The 15,724-nt window shown below is 45.5% G+C and overlaps 2 protein-coding genes across 4 annotated transcripts in view; one reads left to right on the top strand and one right to left on the bottom strand.

Moving 5' to 3' along the window:
* The window catches only part of LOC127203001 (leukocyte immunoglobulin-like receptor subfamily B member 3), a 34,594-nt gene extending 21,047 nt beyond the window's left edge, over nucleotides 1–13,547 (top strand). Inside the window, exons 9-21 of the mRNA XM_051161820.1 lie at nucleotides 6,121–6,405; nucleotides 6,542–6,844; nucleotides 7,127–7,411; nucleotides 7,538–7,843; nucleotides 8,064–8,360; nucleotides 8,596–8,898; nucleotides 9,198–9,248; nucleotides 10,092–10,208; nucleotides 11,407–11,482; nucleotides 11,558–11,595; nucleotides 11,831–11,883; nucleotides 12,671–12,826; nucleotides 12,904–13,547. Coding sequence (XP_051017777.1) covers nucleotides 6,121–6,405; nucleotides 6,542–6,844; nucleotides 7,127–7,411; nucleotides 7,538–7,843; nucleotides 8,064–8,360; nucleotides 8,596–8,898; nucleotides 9,198–9,248; nucleotides 10,092–10,208; nucleotides 11,407–11,482; nucleotides 11,558–11,595; nucleotides 11,831–11,883; nucleotides 12,671–12,826; nucleotides 12,904–13,083 — 2,450 coding nt within the window. The 3' untranslated portion in view covers nucleotides 13,084–13,547. The remainder of the gene's footprint in view (nucleotides 1–6,120; nucleotides 6,406–6,541; nucleotides 6,845–7,126; nucleotides 7,412–7,537; nucleotides 7,844–8,063; nucleotides 8,361–8,595; nucleotides 8,899–9,197; nucleotides 9,249–10,091; nucleotides 10,209–11,406; nucleotides 11,483–11,557; nucleotides 11,596–11,830; nucleotides 11,884–12,670; nucleotides 12,827–12,903) is intronic.
* Ndufa3 (NADH:ubiquinone oxidoreductase subunit A3) overlaps nucleotides 1–15,724 on the bottom strand; it is a 331,527-nt gene that overhangs the window by 218,135 nt on the left and 97,668 nt on the right. The window lies entirely within an intron of this gene.

The following is a 15,724-nucleotide window of genomic DNA, read 5'->3' as shown; positions in this document are numbered from 1 at the left end:
AATTTCAGCCCTGAGTTTGATTATTTCCAGATGTCTACTCCTTTTGGGTGTTTCTGCTTCTTTTTTTTTTCTAGGGCTTCCAGTTGTGTCATTAAGATGCTTATGTGCCTAGCCAGAATATGGAAACAGCCTAAGTGTCCCTCAGTAGAAGAATGGACTAAGAAACTGTGGTACATTTACACTATGGAATACTACTCAGCTATTAAAAACAAGGATTCCCGAAATTTGTGACAATGGATTGATCTAGAAATTATCATATGAATGAGTTCACCCGAAGCAAAAAGAGACAAACGGTATATACTCACTTATATCAAAACACTAGTCCAAGGGATACGTCCCATGAAAATCTTACTTACCAAGAAAGTGGTCAGAGGAGAGGACATCCTATTGAGACTTTATGCGAGAATAGCAATGGAGAATGGGGAAATAGTAGGATCCACAGGTCCTGGAAACCTACAAGAAGAACTTTATGACAGGCAGATCTGGGTCCTGGGGTCTTCCTCAAACTAAGGCACCAGCCAAGGAGAATATAGGCAGTAAACCTCGAACCCCTACCAAGACCTAGCTGACGAACAGGATATTCTCCACTGCTGAGTGGAGAGTGAGATCTGCCTCTCACAGGAACTCTGGTGCCCCTTTTCTGACCACGTCCCCTGGATGGGGAGGCCTGGCGGCACTCAGAGGAAGGATATTCTAGGACTCGATATTCTAGGAGCATATATAGGGGGAGGAGGTCTCCCTCAATCACAGACATAGGGGAGGGGAGAAGGGGGAAGTGGGAGGGAAGGAAGAATAGGAGGAAATAGGGGAAGGGCTAACAATCTAGATGTAATATGAATAAATTAATTTTAAAATTTTTGAAAGAAAAAGGATGTATTTGGTGAGAACATTATAATCACAACTCAGTTTGCTGAAAGGTATTTTAAATATAACAATCTCTCTTTTAGGCATAACTAACGGTACCACAAAGACCCAGGAGACATGTCTACAAATAAACATTTGCAGTCTGCAAATCCACATACCAATGGAATCTTGTAACAAGAAATACAACACGGAGGGCTCCAAAACCTCTGCCTCAGCTGCCTCCTCCAGGCTCCGTGGTAATGCGTGGACTCCTCGCGCACATTGGGGATGGGGCACAGGTTCTTCATAAAACAGCACTGATGGGAATAGGTTTTTCTTTCCTGGAGGTTCAAGTGCCTGGAACTTATTTGGTACCTAATAAATATTGGCTAAATGAGAAAAAAAAGATGTTTATGTGCGATGATTACAATTTCTTTTTAAAGGCACTTGGTGCTATGAATTTTCCTCTTAGCACTGCTTTCAATGTGTCCCACAAATTTGGGTATGTTGTTCCTTCATTTTCAGTGAATATCAGGAACTCCTTGATTTCTTTCTTTATTTCTTCCCTGACCCAGGTGTCATTTAGCAGAGAGTTGTTTAGTTCTTATGTATGTGTAGGCTTTTTGTTATATCTGTTGTTGTTGAATTGCAGCCTAAGACCATGGTGATCTGATAGGATACAAGGTATTATTTCAATCCTCTTGTATCTGTTGAGGCTTGCTTTGTGACCTACGATGTGATCAATTTTGGAGAAGGTTCCATGGGGTGCAGAGAAGAAGGTATACTCTTTCTTGTTTGGGTGAAAGGTTCTATAGATATCTGTTAGATCCATTTGACCCATGGCATTGGTTAATGATGTTATTTCTCAGCTTAGTTTCTGTTTCAATGACTTATCCTTCAGTGAGAATGGGGTGTTGAAGTCTCCCACTATTATTGTGTGGGGATCGATGTGTGGTTTAAGCTTCATTAGCAGATCTTTAACAAATGTGGGTGCCCTTGTATTGGGAGCATAGATGTTCAGAATTGTGATGTCATCTTGCTTGACTTTACCTTTGAAGAGTATGAAGTGTCCTTCCTCATCCCTTTTGATTAATTTTGGTTGAAAGTCTATTTTGTTTGATACTAAAATGGCTATGCCTGCTTGCTTCTTGTGACCATTTGCCCGGAATATTTTTTTCCAGTCTTTTACCCTGAGGTAATGCCTATCGTTATGGGTGAGATGTGTTTCTTGAATGCAGAAGAATGTTGGATCTTGTTTATGTACCCATTCTGTGTCTTTTTATTGGAGAATTGAGGCCATTGATGTTGAGAGATATTAATGACCAGTGACTATTAAGAGTCTTAATTTTGATGTTGTTTCCAGTCGGGCATTTGTGTGGTTGTGTTTTTGCCATGGTATAGTTAACTATGTCCTGAGTAGTTTTGGTTGTAGCTTGACCCTTTGGAGTTTTCCTTCTAGTACCTTCTGTAAAGCTGGATCTGTGGATAGGTACTGTTTGATTTGTTTTTGTCATGGAACATTTTGTTTTCTCCATCAATGGTTATTGATAGTTTTGCTGGGTACAGTAGTCTGGCTTGGCATCTGTGGTCTCTTAGGGTTTTCAGGATCTCTGTCCAGGCCCTTCTGGCTTTTGTGGTCTCTGCTTAGAAGTCGGGTGTAATTTGATAGATTTGCCATTAAATGTTATTTGGCCTTTTTCCCTTGCAGCTTTTAAAATTTTTTCTTTGTTCTGTATGTTTTGTGTTTTGATTATTATTTGATGGACAGTTTTTCTTTTCTGGTCAATTCTATTTGGTGTTCTGTAGGCCGCTTGTATGTGTATAGGCATCTCTTTCTTTAGATTGGGAAATTTTCTTTTTTTTTTTTTTCTGTTTTTTTAACAATTAAACTTTATTATACAACCCAACTAGCTTACACAAGAAGGAAAAAAGGTTAAAGGGACAAAAGAGTGAACCTTCCGGTATCCGTTCCATGGGACGGGTCCATAGGTGTCTCTCTGGCCCGCATGCTGGTCCGGCCTGTTCGCTGCTCCACACACGCTCCGGGAAATTTTCTTCTATGATTTTGTTAAGAATAGTTTCTGGGCCTTGGAGTCTGATATCTTCTCTTTCTTCAATGCCTATTATCCTCAGATTTCTTCTTTTCATGGTGTCCTTGATCTCTTGGATGTTTTGTGTCAGGGGTTTTCCAGATTTGGCATTTTCTTTAATGGTTGCTTCAAGATCTGTGATTGTATCTTCTACACCTGAGATTCGTTCCTCCATCTCTTGGATTCTGTTAGAAACACTCACCTCTGTGTTGCTTGCCTTCTTCTCTGAGGTCTCACTTTCTCATTTTTCTTCTGTGTGTTTATCAGATCTTGAACTGATTTTTTTTTATTTCTTTTACCTGATTGTTTGTATATTCCTGAGTTCCTTCCATTGCCTCTTTATAGGTCTTCAGAGCTTGTACCGTTTTATTGATTTCATCTGGTTGTTTGTATTTTCCTGGAATTTTTCCAGTTCCACTCTATGTGCTTCTTTTATGTCTCTCACCTGTTTGGCTGCGTCTTCCTGCATTTGATTACAAATTTTATTTGTTTCCTCCATTATCATCCTCACTACTAAGGATTTGAGGTCATTTTCTTGTATTTCCATTGTGTTTGAGTTCTCTGGGTTGTTTTCTTTGGGATAGCTGGAAACTGGAGATGCCATATTGTTTGGGGTTTTTTTGCATATGCTTTTATGCTGTTCTTTAGACATCTTGCCGTCTCTGTTTTTGTTGGGTAGCTTCCAGAGTTGGGTGGAGGGAGTCTGGTGATAGATTCACTTGTTTTATCACGATTTTCCTAGGCTGGAAGCTCTGATGCTTCACTGGTGCGGATGACAGGAGGCTAGCCCTGTCATTTTGGACTCTCACAGCCAGTGATCTTCAGCTCCCCTGTACTGTGGGTCCTGAAATCGTTCTGGGTCTCTGAATGAACGTTGGGTCAGGCCAAAGTGTCCACAACAGAGGGACCATGGAAAATGATGAGAGCAAGTGTCAGGGACAGAGATGATTCAGAGTATAGTTTCCTGACACCAACTTTAAAACCTGAGTCTGACCTACAGGATTGACATTATACAAGGAAAACTTGTTACTCAGGTTGACCCCTGACCTCCTCACATGTGCTTAGATCCAAATGCACATATGTATGTATACACACACACTCACTAAAAAATATATGGTTAACAAACGTGATTTAAAAGTTCTAAGGAAAAGTACACACATTTAAAAAGATACAAAAAAGAAAATACACCAGACATCCAGAAGTAGATGTCCACAATGGTACCCCACCATTTTAAACTATAAAGAAAAGATTGTTTTGTTTTGTTTTGTTTTTCAAGGCAGGGTGTCTCTGTGTAGTCTTGGCTGGCTTGGACTCCCTTTGTAGACCAGGCTGGCATACAAATCACAAATATTGGCCTGCCTCTGCCTCCCAGGTTCTGGGGTTAAACTCGTGTGTCACCACATCCACCAGGCATGTGGGGGAAAAAATGTTTCTTAGTTTTCTAAGCAGATATACACAGCAACATGCTCCTCAGAAACATTTATAAATATTGGGAAGGAGGAAATATTTCACCAAAATAAATTGTGAAAATAAACTGTTACAGGAAATTTAATTGAGAACATGGCTGCTCTGGCAAGAGAACACATCCAAAGACCTTCTGGTCTGTGTGATCAACCTGGAATCCCAGCACTGGGCAGGCAGAGGCAAGTGGATCACTGTGAGTTGAAGGCCAGCCTGGTCTATAGAGTGAGTTGTTAAACTGTATCTGTAATTTGTTGCAGTTAATTTTGTATCCCTAGGGCCTAGGAAGCCAATAACTAACACAAAGAGACTGAAATGTAATTCAAAGCTGCAAGCACTCGGGCTGGCCAGAATCTAAACTGCTACTAATCTATTAGTAAACTAAAACTAAATTAATCTAATCCTATGTCCTCATAACCTACTATATATCCCAAGCACTGGCAACCTCATAGTCCCTGAAAACTTTCTCTCCAACTCCCTCCTGTTAACAGATCACCTCAACTGTCAACTTCCTGCTCCTCCTCCTCTCCAAGAAGCCCCGCTTTTGACTTCCTGTCTTTCTGCCCAGCTGATTGGCTACAAAGCACTTTATTGACAACTGCTGCATCCACTCAAGGCATTCCTCCACACAAGACAGGCAGGGCTGCACAGAGAAATCCTGCCTCAAAAAGAAAAAAAGGCAAAAAAAATGCATAACATTTTGCCAAGCATGAGGACAAACACCCTTAATCCCAGCACTCTGGAGGCAGAAGCAGGCAGATCTCCATGCATTCAAAACCAGCCTGATTGTGCAGACAGAGAGAAAGTGGGGAGGGAGGGAGAAGGAATGCATTATTAAGCAGTAAGTCTCAGAGGCTGAAGACATTCTAGGCCTAGGTTAGATTGCATGGAGTCTAGAAGCTTCCAGGACTAAACCTATGTTAGCAGACAGAGGCAGTAAGCTGTCAGAGCCAACAATTGAGCTTGGTGAATAAAAGTTTATTTTACAATGAACAAAGCAAAACTACACTTCAATCTGTATTGATATTTGAAAGATCCATACATGTCTGCTACCATAGGGATCTGAGTGTAATGAGAATAGGTAAGGCAGACACTGATGGTGATGTAGAACTCTCATCTCTGTAAGAACTGATTGCAGAGGATCCACTGCCTAACTTAAACACAGCATTGGGGAAGTGAGGTCTGCAGTTCCCCTTCCTGTGGGTTGCTGATGTACAACCATGTCAGGAGGAGTGCTATGCTTCCAAAGACCACACCCTCTGTTTCCTGTCCCTTCTGACAGGCTCTGTAGCTCTGTCCTCAAGCACAGTTGTGGCCCAACAGAGGAGATGCCATGACCTTCATCCTCACATCCCTGCTCTGTCTGGGTGAGATGGGAAGAGGGGGAGGATATTGTGGTCTAGGAATGACCCAAGCCCAGAGCTGAGCCCTCACCCATCAGGCAACACCCAGAACTTAGGTGGCTCTACAGAGGGGGAGGGGCAAGTCTCTCAAAGGGAATTCTCTTCCAGGACTGACTCTGGACCTCAGGAACCCAGTGCTGGCAGGTGAGTGTCTACAACTGTCCTGACCTGCTCTTCTCTTCATGTCCAGGAGCCATGCATGGGCAGTGAGTGTGGAAAAGACCACATGTGTGCTGCTGCTGCAGGCAGCTGGAGGGTCACGGGGTTGAGAACTGAAATCTGAGGATGGATGCCCTGGGAACTAACTGCTCTTTTTTTTGCAGAGATACTCCAGAAGCCTATCCTCAGAGCACTACCAGACTCTGTGGTATTCATGCACACTGGAGTGACCCTCTTGTGTGAAGGGACATCAGGAGCCACAAAGTATTATCTCTATCAAAAGGAAGACCCATATTCAAGGTATACTGAAATGTTCCCTGAGCCTGGGAACAAGGCTGAATTCACCATCTCAAGAATTGACCGGCACCATGCTGGACCATATCAATGTTACTATCAGACCTATTATGGATCATCAGCGTACAGTAACACCCTGGAGCTGGTAGTGACAGGTGAGAGGAAAAACAATGGCCCATCCTTGGGCTTCACTGTTAAGAATTCAGTCTGCTCTCCAGCGGTGCGGCACCACCTCACAGCCCCGGAGGAAAATAAGGCCTCACACATAACTCATTCCTCCTTCTCTCCTAGGAGCATACAATAAACCCAGCCTGTCAGCCCAGCCCGGCCCTGTGGTGACCTCAGGAAAAACAGTCACCCTCCAGTGTGTTTCAGAGTATTATAACAAGTTCATTTTCACTAAGGAAGGACCAGAGAAGCAGTCCTGGAAGAAGAATTCACAGTATAACAGTGCTATATATAAGTACCAGGCCTCGTTCTCTGTGGGTCCAGTGACCTCCAGCCAGAGGTGGACATTCAGGTGCTACAGCCATAGCATGAACAATCCATGGGTGTGGTCATTTCCTAGTGACCCCCTGGAGCTCCTGTTCTCAGGTGAGGAACCTCAGAATGATGTTGAAATGACACAGGTGCTCAGGGAGCCTGATGTGTGATGTGTGAGGAGCCAGGGCCATTTATCCCACTGACACAGAGTGTGGAAGACAGTGAGACCTGAAAAACATTGCAATGCAGAAAGTGATAGCAAAACCAGGATGTCCAGGACAGAGATACGTCTGTTTGAGAAGTTCTGCTTCTCTGGTCGAGCTTACATGCTGTGTTCCACAGTGACCTCTCTGTGCCTCATTGAAATAGACCCACCTCCTTCTCTCCTTGCAGGGAACCTCCAGAAACCCATCATCAAAGCTGAGCCAGGCTCTGTGATCACTTCCAGAAGTTCCACAACCATCTGGTGTCAGGGAACTCCAGATGCAGAAATATATGTTCTGCATAAAGAGAAAAGCCAGAAATCCTGGGGAACACAGACCCCAGAGGAGCCTGGGAACAAGGCCAAGTTCTCCATCCATGATGTGACTGAGGAACATGCAGGGCAATATCGCTGTTACTGTTACAGCTCGGCTGGGTGGTCAGAGCGCAGTGACACCCTGGAACTGGTGGTGACAGGTGAGTGCACAGTCAGAGACTCTGGCCCAGGCTCTGCTCTCAGGAGTATTCCCCTCCCACAGACTAGCACTGGGGAACACTGTGGCTGTGTGAGCCCATGTAACAGTCTGCCTCCTTCTCTCCTAGGAACCTACTACACTAAACCCAGCTTGTCAGCCCTGCCCAGCCCTGTCGTGACCTCAGGAGGAAACATGACCCTCCAGTGTGTCTCACAGAATCGATATGATAAATTCATTCTCACCAAGGATAATGTGAAGTTTACCAAGTCCCTCGACCCACAGTATAAACGCTCTGCTACACCGTACCAAGCCCTGTTCCCTATGGAGCACATGACCCTAAACCACATAGGGACATTCAGATGTTATGGGTACTACAAGGATACCCCACAGTTGTGGTCAGTACCCAGTGAGCCCCTGGAAATACATATCTCAGGTGAGTCAGCATGTCACTCACCAATCATTTTATGAGACCCTAAGGCCTTTGAGACAGGCCTGCCCCTCTGGGGAGTCACAGATAGAGAAAGACTAAATGGAGAGGCTGGTTTCTGAACCAGCGCCCCACACCTGGGGAGAAGCAGTGACATGTGCAGGGCAGGTACAAATGTTTGGTAAGAACCAACTCCTCAGTCGTTAGCCTGTCACCTTCCCTCTAGGGCTGTCCAAGAAGCCATCTCTGCTGGCTCACCAAGGCCATATCCTGGGCCTTGGAATGAGCCTCACCCTGCAGTGTTCCTCTGACATCAACTATGACAGATTTGCTCTGTACAAGGAGGGGGAATCTGACTTCACACAGCGCTCTAGCCAGCGGACCCAGGCTGGCCTGTCCTTGGCTAACTTCACACTGGGCTATGTGAGATATGACATGGGAGGACAATACAGGTGCTATGGTGCACACAGCCTCTCCTCTGAGTTGTCAGCCTCCAGTGACCCCCTGGACATCCTGATCTCAGGTGAGAAATAGATTCAATGGGCACCTAGCCTGTGCTCGGGCTCTCATTGAACAGCCTAGAAGCTGATGGCTGGGATGAGGAACAGGGATCATAGATGGGAACAGACACAGAGTCCGGGGAACAGGAGAGGAGCTCAAGAAGAAAAGACACATAGTCCCGGGTGTTGAGGGTGGACCCAATGAGGTTTCAGCTCAGAACAACAAAGGCAGATTCTCATCATCCTTCTTCTCTTTAGAATACCTCAGTGTCACTCCTTCCCTCTCAGTGAAGCCTAACTCTACAGTCCACTCAGGAGAGAACGTGACCCTGCTGTGTCAGTCAACATCCAGAGTAGACACTTTCATTCTGTCCAAGGAGGGATCGGCCCACCGACCCCTGCGACTGAAATCAAAGTTCCAACCTTGGCAGTACCAGGCTGAATTCTCCATGAGTGCTGTGGCCACCAGCTTCACGGGCACCTACAGATGCTATGGATCTGAAGATACATCTCTCTACCTGTTGTCCTACGCCAGTGCCCCTGTGGAGCTCAAGGTATCAGGTGAGGTGATCCTGACATCCCATAGTGACTCACAATCCACACCCAAGGAGAGCTCTTGACTTGGGTGGGACTGAGGGGACAGTAGAAAGGTTGGTCAGAAGACAGTCTCTCTGGCACAGAAGTGGATGCCAGCCGTGGTCCCTCAAGTGATATCCACTCCATCCTTTATTGCAATCTAAGTGTGGAGCAGGCAGCACGAGGCTCTTCGGAAGGTAACAGGACAGATAGAGGACACCGAGCAAAATGATGATCCCTGGATTTGCAGCTAACCCTCGTCCTCCTCTTGTTCTGTTTCCTAGGACCCATGGGAGACTCCAGTTTACCACCATCAGGGCACATGCCACCAACAGGTAAGTATCAGGCACCTCTGTGCAGGGAGTGTGCTTCATCCCCAGGCTGCCTGGCAGCTCTTGGGCCACCTCATTTCCCTGTCAGTTCAGCTTGTGACTGTGAGAGGCAAACAGAGATCACAAAAGAGACCCCGGACCTTGGGCCTACAGGTTGGGTTACAGAAGTTGGCATTCAGAGAAAGATATTTAGGCTCATTATGAACAGTGGGGCAATTGGGTAATATAGAGACCAAGGAACCCAGACACTCACAATCCCCAATCCTGCCTCTAAGGCCCTGAAAACAAACCTCCCACCCACATGGAGAGACCCCAGAGAGCTGAATTAATATTCTGTCGGAATATCTGGCCAAGATGGGCACTGGCTTGTTATGGGCTTGATAAAGCTGCTTCTGCAGATCCTGCCTTGGACAACAACCCCTTCCCTCTGTGAGCTGCTGTTTCTCTGAATATAAAGGGGGAAACCTGGTCCACACGTCTGAGAGTTTTCCCCTATGCTGGCCATGGCCGTGGCCTCTCCTGACAAAGGGGGCCTCTGCAGTGGGTCAGTCCCACAGTGTGGTGACATGTGTAAGGGTGGGACACAGGACCATGGCAGGAGCTCAATTCTGAGGGAGAGAACTGGTCTGAAAATCAGAGTCCTTCAGTTCAACTCCCAGCTCTGCCACATACAGTCAGGTGATCTGAGGCAGGTGACTTGCTGGGCAGGAAAAAAAAGACAACTCCACATTGCACGAATGTGAGGAGAAGATATGCTGAGTGTAAAGACCCAGCATGTGTCTGTCATGGAGCAGGTGTTCAGGGAAGCAGCAATGGTCCCCACTCATGATGTCACTTCTGCCTCAGGACTGAGGAGTTACCTAAAGGTTCTGATCGGAGTCTCTGTGGCCTTTCTCCTGCTCCTCATCATCCTCATCTTCCTCCTTCTCCGACGAAGGCATCAGGAAAAATTCAGGAAGAATGGTGAGGAGAGTGTGGGCGACTTGGGTCTCAGGAGGTGGTGGGTTCCCCTATGGACATCCAAACAAGGTTTCAGGATGTCAGCCCCAGAAAAACCTCAAACTGGGACAGGGTAGCTTAGAAATACTTGCAGGATTTTAACACAAGAATATATATCCTAAGTCTAACAGATGGATACGACTATATCGATATATGAGGTAAAATAGTTGAATAAGGTCTTCAAATGCCTCAGAGACACACAGAATACGGCATTTAAAGGTGTTCTCACAATCCTAAATTTCTTTGACAACAAGACAAGTTAACTCCTGACAACAACCAGCCGACCTCAAAGAAGATGATGGGTATCAAAGAGCCTCCTTATGGACATGGCTTCAAAGGTGGCAAAATAACGACTGGGCAAAATGTCCTCGTTCCGCCACTAACAGAATCTGCCTAAAAATGGGCAATTTAGATGCAGGCAGAGTTGATGGCCGCACTTTGCCAAGTCAGGGTAAGCAAGTCCTCAATAGTTCCTGCCCTGCGAACAAGTCTGGCAGAAATATTACGCCAGAAAGCTGAAGATGAGGCTCCAACGTTATACAGTGTATTGGGTGACTGGTCAGGAGGTAAACTGTCTTAAGTCAATTTGCACATTTTGGAAACTTCTAACCCACACTGCTGGTTCACTCAGGAATTTAAGTTTATTCCTTCTCAAGTCTCTGAGGGGCGTTGAAGACAAGATAATATAGTTCTATAACCAAGTTTAGCTGGTTAGAGGACAAGATAGGTTTTAGATCAAGATAAAGAAGTTAAGCTATTAGAGTTGAGATTAGATAGATATTGAATCTCATTCGGAGATCTAGACCCAACAAGACAGGAAAAACACTTACTTCAAAGGAGACGAATGCAGATGGCCAAGTCACTATGAATGTAACATGTGTAGAACTCATTATTCTCATGATTGTCGCATAGTTCTCCCTGCTGTATGTAGTTTGTTTTACACATGTGTAATAAAATAAAAGTATATATTAAAAAAATAAATACTTGCAGATAACAGAAAGCACTTGACCTCAGAACCTGTGCAATGCCAGGTGTTCTGTAAACTGTACCATGTTCTGGGACATTTGCTCACTCTCCCTTGTGAAAGTTACTTCCTTCCTTCCCTGCACATGCCTGGTGGAGGGGCTTCCTACTCTCCTAACTAAGACTCCTCTCCTTGCAGCCCAGAAAGAGACAGAATTGCAACTCCCTGCAGGAGCTGCAGAGCCAGGAACCAGGGACAGAGGCTCCCAGAAGAGGTAAATCATAGCTAGAGACCTAGACACCTGCCTGCCTGACACATCACACTGACAACTCACATCTTGTTTCTCCAGGTCCAGCCCAGCTGCTGCCACCCAAGAAGAAAGTCTTTGTGAGAGAAAGAGAATCTTGGGTCAAGGGGTATCTGAGGTCTCAGAATTGCAGGGGTGGTGGAGAGGACTTGAGGGCTTCACTGTGTGGGTCTGAACTTCACACTGTGGGTGCAGTGATAATCACAACACTCCTTGGTTCTCTGTCCCCACATTGAGCAAGACAGAAATGGGTATAGGGGTCTGAGACATCCAGTGACTCTGGTCAGGAGACATTTTCTTGTTCTGCTATAACAGATGCTTCCATGGAGGACATTCGACTTAAGGATGGTGTGGATCTGGACAGTTGGGTGAGATTCCGGTCCCCATTGACAGTGCTAAAACTTAGGGTGCAGTTTACTGCGGGGGGGGGGCCTTCTTTATTCTTCTTCTCTCAACCCTCAGCAATTTCCACAGCTGGCCTCTCCCTCCCTTCAGCAAGCACCTGCCTCGTGTGTGCCATGGCTTCGTTCTCTTCTGGTTGTCTTGGAATCACAAGTTTCCTCCCTCCTGTGCCCTTTCTGGCTTTGGGGCATCTGTCTGGTTGTCTACAGAGGGGGGAAACCTGGGCAGAGAAGGTCACAGAGACATCTAAGGGACCAGGGACTGTAGACATGGGACACAGCAGAACCAAAGGAACCTGGGCAGAAATGGGGGATGGTTTCATAGTTTATTTTTTGTCTATGTGTGTTTTGCCTGTATGTATGTCTCTGCATCGCATGCCTGCATGATCCTCCCAGGGGCTAGAAGTGTGTGTCCAATACCCAGGAACTAGAGATACAGTTGATTAGAGGTTGCCACGTGGGTTCTGGAAACCACACCCAGGTCCTCTGCAAGAGCAGCCAGTGCTCTAAACCACAGAGCCACCTCTCCAACCCACAGAAGTGTTTTGAGGAAGATGGACTGTGTGGCTTGTTCCAAGACAGCAAGGGGCTAGATAGAGTGTCAGGTTAAGCCTAGACAGTAGAAAGGAAGCCCAGCAAGATCCCACCAGGGAGGCAGTAATCTAAATGGGTCACTCTGGCAATTCTATGGGAAAGTAGCCAGAGGAGATCCCCAGGGGAACAAGAAGACCTTATCTGTACTTCCCTGTAACAGCGACCGCCTGAGGAAGACCTGCAGGGAGAGGCACATGGCCAGGTGAAACCTTCCAGGCTCAGGAAAGCAGGAACTCCCTTACCTTCTGCCATGTCAAGTGAGCACGTGAACACAAAGGATGGGCAAGCAGAAGAGGACAGAGAGGTGGACAGTCAGGTGGGTCCTGTCCTTCAGAGACCTACAGATTCTCCCAAGCCAAGCATACACCCTCCTCTAACTCTCTCCCACTCCAGGCTGTGGAACCTGAGGAGCCACAGGATGTGACCTATGCCCAGCTGTGCATCAGGACACTCAGCAGGAGGACAGCTGCACCTTCTCCCTCCCAGGCAGGGGAAGACCCAGAGGAGCCCAGTATATATGCTGCTCTGGCGGCTGCTCATCCAGAGGCTGTTCCCAAGGACAAGGAGCAATGACCCTCTGCCTGCCAGGATGGCTAACAGGCCTCCAAGGGATTCTGGGAACTTTGAGCAACTTATATGAGCTTTAACTAACATCACACAGCATGGAAATGAAGCCAGAGATTTCTCAATAACCAAGTGAAATGAGAAATGAAATAGGAAAGAAGGGTTTTTCACTGGGTGCTAATTGTATGCAATCCTGGTTGCACAGCCTCATAATTCCAACCCCTAAGAGGCTGAGGCAGGACAACTGCCATTGCTTGTGGCCACCTTGGGACACCTAGTGAGTTTCATGCCAGCCTGGGTTACAGAGTGAGACATGTTTCAAACAACATTAACTACCAAAGGCCAGGGAGGAGGTACACAAATGAAATCCTAACAATCTGGAGTGATGGACAGGAGGATCAAGAGGTCAAGGGCATCTTCAGCTACATAGCCTAGAAGAGGGCAGCTTGGACCACACCAGATCCTGTTAAAAATGAATAAATAGGCCAGGCTTGGTGGTGCATGCCTTCAAGCTCATGACTAAGGAGGTAGAGACAGGCAGATCTCTTTGAGTCTAAGGCCAGCTAGTCTAGCTAGTGAGTTCCATGACAGCCAGGGATACACAGAGAAACCTTGTCTCAAAAGTAATAAATAAAATAGGGCCAGTGAGATGGCTGAGCAGGCAAAGAAACTATCTGCTCAATCAGTAGGAATAGTGAAAGAAAAAAACAGACTCCCACAAATTGTTCTATGACCTCCACCTAAGTCCTCATTGACCTCCCCATACCTAATAAGTAAACAAAACAATTTCAAAAATAAACAAACAAGTAAAAACAATAACCTAATGATGTCAATAAGTTATTTTTATAGCTTTCCTCCTGGCTCAGCTTCTGGCATGTAAACATCTATATTCACTTTTTCTTTGCTTTTTGTTGTTGTTGTTGTTGTTGTTTTAACTCTCCTGTCTGCAAGCACAGCAGAGTATCATCAATAGGGTCAAGGGTTGGCTCTCCCCGATGGGGTGAGTCCCAAGTTAGGTCAGTCATTGGTTGACCCTTCCCTCAATCTCTGTTCTATCTTTATCCCTGCACATCTTGTAGGCAGCGTAAATTTTGGGTTGAAGGTTTTGGGGGTGGGTTGGTGTTCCCCTTCCTCCATTGGAAGCCCTGCCTGGCTATAGGAGGTGGCCACTTCAGTCTCCATATCCCCTGCTGCTAGGAGTCTCAGCTAAAGTCACCCCCATATCCTCTCAGGAGCCTACCACATCTTGGGTCTCCACCTTGTCCCAGAATTGGCTCCCTCATCAGTTTCCATTCTCTCTCCCAGCTCCCCCCACCTCCCACCCCCCACCCCGTCATTTGATCCCCACACCCTTATTTCCCTTCCCACACATTTCTCTCCACTTTATTTTCTCAAAGTTTATGTTGTCTTGTGTGTGTGTGTGTGTGTGTGTGTGTGTGTGTGTGTGAGACTATGTGAGTGTATACCATGCGTATTCAGATGCCCATGTAGGACAGAGTGGACATTGGAGCTGGAGTTATAGTTGTTTGGGGGCTGCATGCTGTGGGTGCTGAGAAGTAAACTCCTATACCCAGCAAGAGCGGTACATACTCTTTACCACAGACCCATCTCCACAGCCTCCCAACATTCATTTAAATGTAACAGTAGCAGCAGAACACTATGAACAATTTTAAAGCACCGTATTAGGAGATGTACATAAAATGGACAGACCCTTTGGCGTCAATGAGTTATTTTTACTGCTTAATAAATACAAAATCTGAGTGGATTCCACACATTGAACCCAGTGTCATTAGAAAAGTTCCTCTTTGGAAATCCTCTTTCTGGAAGCTTTGCTGGCAATTCTTTCCAAATATTTGCATACTTGAAATAAGGACATCCTGAAACTAAAGAAAGAGGAAACAGATTCCAACATAGTTTATCAGACCATTGAAAAAATTAACATAGAAAATTTAGAAAGAAAGCTCTTTCACATCCACATAGAAATGATCCCTTAAAAGTTTAATTTAAAAATTTAAAAATAAGCGAGTCCAGGACAGCAAAGGCTACACAGATAAACCCTGTCTCGAAAAACAAAAACAAACATTCAAAAATAAAGCCAGGCATGATGGCACATGCCTTTAATACCAGCACTCAGGAGGCAGCGCCAGACTGGTCTACAAAGGGAGTCTAGGACAGCCAAGACTACACAGAGAAACCCCACCTGCGGGGGGGTGGGGGGGATTCAAAAAATAAGGTTCAGTAACAGTTTTTTAAAGGACATCACAACCACACTGGGGTTTGGTTTGGTTTTCGTTTTTATTGTTGTGTCTTGTTTTAATATTGGTTTCAAAGACAGTAAGGAGCTTAAAATGTAAAAATTGCTGAGCCTGGTGGCATAGTCCTGAGATCCCAGCTACTTTGGAGGCTAAGGCAGGAGGATAGAAAGTCTGAAATCCTCTTTGAGGTAGGCTGGGTGTTTCCAGGAGTTACCCTGTCTCATTGTCAGTGAATCTTTAAAATAATAAAAACATTTTTAAATGTCATATGCTGCATGTGTCTGAGGTGTCTGAAGACCCTTATCTAACTATCCTGCTTTATCTTTCTATGGAGTCATATCTATCTGCTGCACCTAAAATGTATATTCTTTTTTTTTTTTTTTAAGATTTTTTTT

This window comes from Acomys russatus, chromosome 19 (genome assembly GCF_903995435.1).
Source record: "Acomys russatus chromosome 19, mAcoRus1.1, whole genome shotgun sequence".
Classification (NCBI taxonomy): domain Eukaryota; kingdom Metazoa; phylum Chordata; class Mammalia; order Rodentia; family Muridae; genus Acomys; species Acomys russatus.
Note: the sequence above shows the minus strand (reverse complement) of the source record. Positions and strands in the feature narration are given on the sequence as shown.